At 39.7% G+C, this 10,696-nt stretch overlaps 1 protein-coding gene across 1 annotated transcript; it reads right to left on the bottom strand.

Annotated features, from left to right (window-relative positions):
• Nucleotides 1-6,663: 6,663 nt before the first annotated feature.
• Nucleotides 6,664-9,204, bottom strand: LOC128198390 (uncharacterized). Its single transcript, XM_052883650.1, has 2 exons — nt 9,143-9,204; nt 6,664-7,692 (listed from the first exon to the last, which is right to left on the bottom strand). Exon 2 carries the CDS (start codon nt 7,565-7,567, stop codon nt 6,821-6,823), a length of 747 nt encoding a protein of 248 aa, XP_052739610.1. The 5' UTR covers nt 7,568-7,692; nt 9,143-9,204; the 3' UTR covers nt 6,664-6,820.
• Nucleotides 9,205-10,696: the final 1,492 nt, after the last annotated feature.

Genomic DNA, 10,696 nt, shown 5'->3' with positions numbered 1-10,696 from the left:
GGTCTCCCACTACTCCCCACCTAGCTTCGTATCGTACTATCTCGGCTCATGCCACTTCAACAAGTTAATTTATCAAGTCGAAATAATCAATTGATGTTTTTATGAACTTATTTTTGAACAACTAGTCTAAACTGGATAAATTGTTGTATTTGCGCCGATATATATATTCTGTTGTTGTTGGTTAGATAAAGATTTGACGATCTTTCTAGAATAGTTAGTAATTAATATGGTTATCGATAAAGAGGCTCTATGTTTGATTCACAGCTCGGGTTAATTTAGGATTTTATATTTTACTAACTTAGGTATTGATTGATTGATAGAGCCGTGATAGCCCAGTGGATATGACCTCTGCCTCCGATTCCGGAGGTTCGAATCCGGTCCGGGGCATGCACCTCCAACTTTTCAGTCAGCGTTTTAAGAAATTAAATGTCACGTGTCTCAAACGGTGAAGGAAAAGCACCTACATACCTGAGAATTATCTTAATTCTCTGCGTGTGTGAAGTCTACCGTATTGGGCCAGCGTGGTAGACTATATGGCCTAGTCGACAACAAACTCAGCCAACGTTTATTTTTTTTGTTTACCACCATTTTACAAAGATAAGTACACAATCGTATAGTGCATTTCAACACCAATTTCATAAATTATACAAAAACAAGTATTTTTTGATCACGTACTCATACGAATACTAAAGTCGTGTGGGAATAATAAAAACGACAAAACGAAGTGGAAAACCCAATAAAATGTACCTAGTTATTTAAAAAAGTTCTGAAAAATTTGCACTTTAAATAATAAAGTTTGCTGCGAAAGTTTTCTTTATGTTCATTGGGTGTTTTATGAATGTTAGTAGTTTACGAATACAGTGTGTCTACCGTCGGTACATTCATATATTGTACTAACGGATGCCTGCGACCTCGTCTGCGAGGAAAGCGATATAAACTTTACTGAGAAACCTTAAGAGTGTGCAATATGTAATTTGGTGGTTACAAATGGTTCTGGATCTCAGATTCTGGAAAAGTTAGGAGCCTGATATTTGGGTAAATGATATTTCAAAGTGTTAGCTTCGTTATGACTATACAAAATACACAATTTGTAAAACTTTTCTCGATAGTTTATTTTTTTGAAAAATACATGTTTTGCTCACATTTTGCTTTCAATCTCAGGAAAAACAAACTTATTTTCTTAAATTTTGTATAGAAAATTAGGTATTATACATCTTGATCATGGCCATTTTGTTTGAGATTGAGATCGCTTTTAGACAGGGCTCGCCAAGTAGGTATTAGGTTTAATCGAGAAAAATGCGAATTTCAGGTACGTCAAGTAACGTATTTAGGACACACGTTTAGTGAAAGGGGTATGCAAATAGATGTACATAAAATACGTGCGATCAAAGACATGCCCAGTCCGAGCGACAGGAGCTCGCTGGAGAGATTTTTAGGTATGACAAATTATTTGTCAAGGTTCATTCCAAACTACGCTAACATCGCAAATCCGCTTCGAGGTTTATTAAAAAAAGGTAGTGAGTGGTGCTGGGAGAGCAATCACTCGGCGGCGGTATCGGCGCTGAAAGCTGCGCTGTGCAGCGCGCCCGTGCTGGCGCTGTATTCCGGCGCCGAGCCCGTGCTGCTGACTGTAGACGCGAGCTCGTGCGCTCTGGGCGCCGCCCTGCTGCAGGCCGGCCGCCCTGTGGAGTTCGCGTCGGCTACGCTTACAGACACTCAGACTCGTTACGCGCAAATCGAGAAAGAAATGCTAGCGATAGTGTTTGCATTAGAAAGATTTCATCAGTACGTGTACGGGAGGGCGGACGTGACGATCGAAACGGATCACAAGCCGCTCGAATCTATTTTTAAAAAATCTTTAGATGCAGTACCGGCACGCTTACAGCGTATGATGTTGCGTATTCAGTGTTACGACTTTAACGTTGTTTACAAACCCGGGAAGTACATGTATCTGGCCGATACGTTGTCTAGGGCGGCCCTCCCGGAGCCGATGCACGACAAGCTAACGGACGAAATTAATGCTCAAGCGTGTTTTGTTATAAATAATGCACCTTTCAGTGACAATAAAATACAACGCGTCAGGGAAGCGACGGACATGGATCCCGAGTGTAAAATTTTAATAAATTATATTTTGTATGGGTGGCCGCGTTATAGAGTCGATACAGATCCTTCGGTCCGCGTGCACTGGTCGTATAGAACGTCATTCGAGTATATAGGAGGTGTCCTGTTTAAGGATAACTTGGTGTTTATTCCGCGTGAGCTGCGTAGGGAAATGCTGGAGCGCGTACACGAAGGGCACCTCGGCATCGACCGCTGCAAGCGGCGCGCGCGCGACGCCATTTTCTGGAGCGGCATGTCACGCGACGTGGAGCGGACAGTGCGTGCGTGCGCCGCGTGCGCCGAGCACGCTGCCCGCCCACAGAGAGAATCTATGGTTCCTCATCATGTTCCTAGTCTACCGTGGAGAAAGGTTGGCTCGGATATATTTGTGTTTCGTAAAACATATTTCCTAATACTTGTTGATTACTTTTCTAATTTCATCGAAGTTAGTCCTTTAGCTAACGCGGGTTCACGAGCGGTAATATTGGCCATGAAAGATCAGTTCGCGAGGTACGGAATAGTTGAGGAGCTCGTGACTGATAATGGGCCAGCGTATGTGTCCAAAGAATTTAGACAATTTAGTTTAGATTGGTATTTCAAACATACAACCTCGTCTCCTAATTACGCACAGTCTAATGGACTCAGTGAAAGGGCGGTTCAGACAGTTAAAAATATTATAAAAAAATCAATATTGACCGGATCTGATTTTTATCTTGGATTACTTAACTTTAGGGCGACACCGCGTGATGGGGTTAGCTCACCGGCTCAATTATTGATGGGAAGACGGTTAAATACAAAACTTCCGATGAACATAATAAAATTGCAGCCAGAGAGGAACAACGATTATGATTTTGTAAAGATATGTAATAATCGCGAACGTGCTAAGGAATATTATGATAGGCGATCGCGTGCACTGCCTGAGTTGGCTGCAGGCGAGCGGGTGCTGGTGGATGCCGGCGACACTCGGCGTCGCATGACCGTACAGGCGCCAGCACCACAGCCGCGCTCTTATTTTGTTGTTGACGAGTCCGGTCGAAAATACAGACGGAATCGGCGTCATCTCCTTCGCGCTGAGATTAGTTCGGTGGCTAGCAATTCACATCCTCCTCCTTCTTTGGGGGAGAAGGAAGATAGTGATGATAGTGCTTATCATTTAAATGTATTCGCTGATGCTGAAGAGTATCCCAGAGAGGAGCTTGGGGTTGACCAAGAAACTGATAGTGAGTCGTCGGAGAAAGCGAAACGTAGGCCAGCTGCTAATAGGGCTCGTGAGCAGTTAGCTTTATATTTTAAGAAAAAATAGTGGTAAACCATGTAGTAAAAGACCATTGCGTGATCTAAGACTGTTTATTTAATCCTTTGTTTTCTTACAATTCCATTTGACAGATATCGAAATACAAACTAATAAAAAATAAACTTAGTATAGAAACTTATTCTATAACATCTTTTCCTTAAAGAAAAATAACAAAAATATTTAAATTAACATTACCACTATTTTTTCTTAAAATATAAAGCTAACTGCTCACGAGCCCTATTAGCAGCTGGCCTACGTTTCGCTTTCTCCGACGACTCACTATCAGTTTCTTGGTCAACCCCAAGCTCCTCTCTGGGATACTCTTCAGCATCAGCGAATACATTTAAATGATAAGCACTATCATCACTATCTTCCTTCTCCCCCAAAGAAGGAGGAGGATGTGAATTGCTAGCCACCGAACTAATCTCAGCGCGAAGGAGATGACGCCGATTCCGTCTGTATTTTCGACCGGACTCGTCAACAACAAAATAAGAGCGCGGCTGTGGTGCTGGCGCCTGTACGGTCATGCGACGCCGAGTGTCGCCGGCATCCACCAGCACCCGCTCGCCTGCAGCCAACTCAGGCAGTGCACGCGATCGCCTATCATAATATTCCTTAGCACGTTCGCGATTATTACATATCTTTACAAAATCATAATCGTTGTTCCTCTCTGGCTGCAATTTTATTATGTTCATCGGAAGTTTTGTATTTAACCGTCTTCCCATCAATAATTGAGCCGGTGAGCTAACCCCATCACGCGGTGTCGCCCTAAAGTTAAGTAATCCAAGATAAAAATCAGATCCGGTCAATATTGATTTTTTTATAATATTTTTAACTGTCTGAACCGCCCTTTCACTGAGTCCATTAGACTGTGCGTAATTAGGAGACGAGGTTGTATGTTTGAAATACCAATCTAAACTAAATTGTCTAAATTCTTTGGACACATACGCTGGCCCATTATCAGTCACGAGCTCCTCAACTATTCCGTACCTCGCGAACTGATCTTTCATGGCCAATATTACCGCTCGTGAACCCGCGTTAGCTAAAGGACTAACTTCGATGAAATTAGAAAAGTAATCAACAAGTATTAGGAAATATGTTTTACGAAACACAAATATATCCGAGCCAACCTTTCTCCACGGTAGACTAGGAACATGATGAGGAACCATAGATTCTCTCTGTGGGCGGGCAGCGTGCTCGGCGCACGCGGCGCACGCACGCACTGTCCGCTCCACGTCGCGTGACATGCCGCTCCAGAAAATGGCGTCGCGCGCGCGCCGCTTGCAGCGGTCGATGCCGAGGTGCCCTTCGTGTACGCGCTCCAGCATTTCCCTACGCAGCTCACGCGGAATAAACACCAAGTTATCCTTAAACAGGACACCTCCTATATACTCGAATGACGTTCTATACGACCAGTGCACGCGGACCGAAGAATCTGTATCGACTCTATAACGCGGCCACCCATACAAAATATAATTTATTAAAATTTTACACTCTGGATCCATGTCCGTCGCTTCCCTGACGCGTTGTATTTTATTGTCACTGAAAGGTGCATTATTTATAACAAAACACGCTTGAGCATTAATTTCGTCCGTTAGCTTGTCGTGCATCGGCTCCGGGAGGGCCGCCCTAGACAACGTATCGGCCAGATACATGTACTTCCCGGGTTTGTAAACAACGTTAAAGTCGTAACACTGAATACGCAACATCATACGCTGTAAGCGTGCCGGTACTGCATCTAAAGATTTTTTAAAAATAGATTCGAGCGGCTTGTGATCCGTTTCGATCGTCACGTCCGCCCTCCCGTACACGTACTGATGAAATCTTTCTAATGCAAACACTATCGCTAGCATTTCTTTCTCGATTTGCGCGTAACGAGTCTGAGTGTCTGTAAGCGTAGCCGACGCGAACTCCACAGGGCGGCCGGCCTGCAGCAGGGCGGCGCCCAGAGCGCACGAGCTCGCGTCTACAGTCAGCAGCACGGGCTCGGCGCCGGAATACAGCGCCAGCACGGGCGCGCTGCACAGCGCAGCTTTCAGCGCCGATACCGCCGCCGAGTGATTGCTCTCCCAGCACCACTCACTACCTTTTTTTAATAAACCTCGAAGCGGATTTGCGATGTTAGCGTAGTTTGGAATGAACCTTGACAAATAATTTGTCATACCTAAAAATCTCTCCAGCGAGCTCCTGTCGCTCGGACTGGGCATGTCTTTGATCGCACGTATTTTATGTACATCTATTTGCATACCCCTTTCACTAAACGTGTGTCCTAAATACGTTACTTGACGTACCTGAAATTCGCATTTTTCTCGAATAAACCTAATACCTACTTGGCGAGCCCTGTCTAAAAGCGATCTCAATCTCGCGTCGTGCTCGTCCAAGGTACTACCGTAAACTATTATATCGTCTATGAATGATTCCACTCCATCCAAATCCTCTAAAATTTGACGAATCTTCGCATGAAACACCTCGCTAGCACAGCTTACACCGTAAGGCCGGGACTCCACCAAAGCAGAGATGTGTGCGGTGTGCTGTGTGCTGTGCGAGAAGAGATGTTTTTCAGCTCGCGGGACTCCACCAAAGCGGAGATGTGTGCGGTGTGCTGTGTGCTGTGCGAGAAGAGATGTTTTTCAGCTCGGGTGCGGGGCGTTGAGTGCTCAGTACGCATTCTGACACGAAAGGTAGACGATGTCGCTATTATTACAAAAAAAGTATCTTCTTTTACTTGAAGAAGAACTACAGTCTGAAGAAGCAGAATTGATAGCTTTATACTACCTAAACAAAAGAAAACATCGGTTTTGGAAAAGAAGTCACTTGTATTACCATACCAGTCATGGAGAATTTTTTACTCTGTTTAATGAGTTAGATGATGAAAGTTTTACCAAGTCCTACAGACTACCGAGGAATATATTCTACGAACTACATAACTTAATTAAACCACATATATTTAAGCAAGATACTAACTACAGGAGATCTATCTGTACCCAAGAGCGGCTAGCAGTATGTTTGAAGTAAGTACCTACCTAATTATGTTTTTGTTAATGTGTGTTATCTGCGTTTGAATGTGATCAGTCTTTTTTGAGTGTTTGTTTTTTTTTGTGTAAAAGGGCTAAGTGAGAAGTACTCAAAACGAGAATCAAGAAGTACGAGAATACATGAAAAATATTATGTAAACTGAGGTATGTAAGGATTACGAGAAATCGAGATCCGTTGTCTCTTTCTACCCCTCCGGGAGACTGGAGTGATGCATATTATGTAAAAACCAAATATATTTTTATATTATCTTATTTATTCATAAAGAAAACAAAAAAACCAACTGCCTTTCTGGCAGTAGCAAAAAAAACGTAAGGTTATATTAGAAACATAACGTACAAAAAAATTATAACAGTAAATCACATGAGACATATTGCTTTCTTTTCCATATAGTTACAAATTATCATATGTGTCTTCTTCGTTTCTGAATGCTTCTATCTGTTCATCGGTCATGTGCGTATCTTCCAAGCTTGGAACAGGTGCCTGTGTCGAACTTGGACCCGGTATTTGTGTTGAGCTAGGAACCGGTGCCTGTGTTGAGTTAGGACCACCGGCCTGTGTTGATGTAAGAACCGGTGCCTGTGTTGAGCTAGGACCCGGTGTCGAACTTGGACCCGGTGCTGAAGTGTAACCGGGGGAATACCAATTATTTTCATTTGTGTTATACCATGTGTTTTGTAGCTCAAGTTCTTCCAATTCTAAAAGAACATTGAAAATTTTACGTTTAGCCTGAAGCTGCATATATTGAGAAAGTTTTTTTACACTTTTTGATATCGACAGAAAAAAAGTGTCCATTTCGTCAAGGGTATTATTTTTCTCTATCAATGATTGTATTTCTAGTTTTTCTTGGCGTATTCTTTCACGGTTTGCATGGTGCTGTATAAGTAAATTACTTATTTCATCCGATTTTCTTGTTGCATTTCTGCATGTCGAGGCTGAGACGCTTGATGTCGGTGACGGCGAATGTTGTACAGATGGACGATCTTCTGGAGTGCTTCTTGTATGATTGCTTGATGTTTCAAAAAACTCATCGGTTACATTACTTTCCAATGAATTTGTTTCCTGTTCATTTATATTTGTTTGTGAGGTATAATTTGTAGTCCTGTTTCTATTCGTCATATATGGTATCAAAAATTCCATTACCTTCTCATATTTCCATTCACGAATTTGTTTACCACTCTGTCCACTTCTAGTGGCATTCTTCCTTTTTAATGCGTCCCGGTGGCTGTCTCTCAACTTTTTCCACTTAGATTTAGCCGTTTTTACTGAAATAAAAATAATTGAAATCATTATAAATATTAAATGTTGACATTGCCATAGTCAAAATATACTTACCGCATTATCACTCATGCAGAATTTATAACCATTATAAATATTTAAAAAATACCAGAGTTTCAAGGGAAACCAATTTATTAAAAAAAATATCTGAAATCAAACAAACAAAACGGATTGTATCTCTCGTACGTGGTCGCGGCAGACGGCGGCGTCGAAATTTGAAATGTTAATAAATAACGAGTGATAAATCCATTTTATTTGTTTGATTTCAATGTATTGTGCTAATGTGAATCTTAGACTTTTAATTGTTTCTTTTCTATTATTTAAAAATGGCTATAACTTTTGAACGAGTGAAAATTCTGTAAATACATAATTTCAGTAATGCCTAATCTTTTATAGTTCCGGAAACAACACGACACTGATTAAGATATTATTTTGAAATGACCCTTCTATTCTAACTGAAACCACGACACATAAATATAAATCTATATTATAATTATTACAGGTATTTGGCGACTGGTTCAAAATTTTCACAAATAGCTGAAAATTTTAGGATTGGAAAATCGACTGTTCCAAGAATTATAGAAGATGTCTGCGATGCCTTGTGGACAGTATTACAACCTTTGGTTATGCCAGAACTTAACGAAAATGATTGGAAAAAAATTTCAAAGCAATTTGAAGAAATCTGGCAATTCAAAAACTGCGTCGGGGCCATTGATGGCAAGCATGTGTACATGTTTGCACCCCCAAAATCTGGGTCCTCATATTACTGTTATAAACACAGGTTTTCAACTGTAATGATGTGCGTAGCCGACGCTACCCGAAGAATAATTATGGTAGATATAGGTTCAATGGGAAGGTTCAGCGATGGTGGTATTTTTGCTGATAGTATATTCGGAATTCGTTTGAGAGAAAACAGACTAAATTTACCACAGCCACAACCCTTGTACCAAAATGGAGAACCTGTACCGTTTGTTTTTATTGGAGACGAAGCTTTCCCTTTGATGACTAACTTAATGAGACCATATCCACGCGATAATTTAAATAACGAAAAACGAACATACAATTATAGACTTTCAAGAGCTCGTCGTATTGTGGAAGCTACATTTGGTGTATTATCACGGAAATGGTACGTATACCGTAAAGAATTTGAATGTAAAATAGAAACAGTGGAAAAAGTGATAAAAGCAACGTGTGTTCTACACAACTTTTTAATTGACAAGATGCCTGGCTATCTAGATAATAATGAAACGGGTTTGGCCACGACTATGTTTAACGACACAAACGTGGAAAATCTATTATCGAATGACAATATGGATGCCTATCAAGTTCGAGAAAAATTCTGTAGTTATTTCAACAACGAGGGCGCCGTTCCATGGCAAGACACTCGTATTACAATATTACTTGAACGAAATACTTAATATAATAAATTGCACTTACCGTCAGATAATTGAGTTTCTTTCAAAACGTTCTCCCAAGCTGCATCTTTGACGTCAGTAAGTTTATAGGTATAACTATTTTTTTCCTTACATGGCAAAACAGGTAAACAAAGATCCGTCGTCACGACATTCACATATTTCTCACAAACCGTCCGTTTAAACTAAATCATTTATATACACATCACTTCATTTAACGCGCACACCGCGAATTACATAAAAACTGCTTGTAATTAACTATTATATCACATTTATTTCACTAAAAACGAAATCACAACAAGTTTTATTTCTACAGATTAACGAAAATGTTGCGAATTTGACATTTCGTAATGCTAGATTGTCTATGAATTGAAGAGACGGGAAAGATACATGAAATTATAACTTGTCGATAATTATGTACATATTTTTTAATTTTAATATTTGTGTCCTTTGTGGCTTATAAATAAAATAAATGTGTATCTTTATTAACACAGCACCAAAGAATATATTATACTCCATGGAGAAGAAGTAAATCTACATACATGAAAACGTTGGACATAGCAGCGACATTATTTCCGCATACGAATATTTTTTCATAAAGTCAGTGGCAATTTTAAATGGAGATTTTTGATTTTAAAATAGTTGAAGGACCTTATATACAACCGACTTCAAAATATTAACGTACCCACGAAATTAAAAATAAAATAAATAATATCATTATATTTTCTGCCAAGCCAGTGTATTCAATCTATTAATTCAAGGTGTACCCTATCGTAAAGATTTTTGTTTCTCAGACATTATTTTTGTCTGTCATGTGTTTTTTTCAGTAACGACTTAAGTCAACATCAGACGGGCTTGGCAGCGACTTCAAAATGATCAATAAGTAGAAAATATAATAATGTTATCTTTCCCTTTTTAGTTTCGTGGGTACGTTAACATTTTGAAGTCGGTTGTATTTTTTCATAATATTTTTTTTTTATATTTTTAATATACCTAATAAATAAATCAATCCATATGAAATTCAACCTAAAATCCACCCATCTGAAAGTCGGAATTTTCGGTTAGTTATATTATTGTTAGTCATACACTACTCAGCAATCAGCAATAATATAACAACCAAACAACAAATAAATAACAAGACTAACAATTGCAAACGAAACAAATAAGTAATGATGATATGGAACAAACATTGACACGACCTCACTGTGAGCATGGAAGCGACAATGTGGCACTTTTTGCTCGCAGTAAACTCATCCTAAACCGAGCTTAACCAATCGCGGCGCGAGTGCTCCCGAATGTTTGTAATTATATAGCACGATCAAAAATTATTAAAAAACCGATAAACCGATTCTTCAACCACTTGCAAAATTTTTAAATTAAGAATAAAGAAAACAATACACAAATACGACTTGAATATTATGATTGCTGGATCAGAAAAATAAATAAAAGATTTGAAATACTAATGGAAAAAAATTTATTACTTTTGTTTCGCAACATGGTGAGATTTTTATTTTTCTGGTATACGTAAATCGTGATAGTCAGAGTTATTAGGATATTATATAAAGAAGTTTGAGAGATA

This window comes from Bicyclus anynana, chromosome 9, assembly GCF_947172395.1.
Source record: "Bicyclus anynana chromosome 9, ilBicAnyn1.1, whole genome shotgun sequence".
Lineage (NCBI taxonomy): Eukaryota > Metazoa > Arthropoda > Insecta > Lepidoptera > Nymphalidae > Bicyclus > Bicyclus anynana.
The sequence above is the reverse complement of the archived record's forward strand: the minus strand, read 5'-3'. Positions and strand labels throughout refer to the sequence as shown.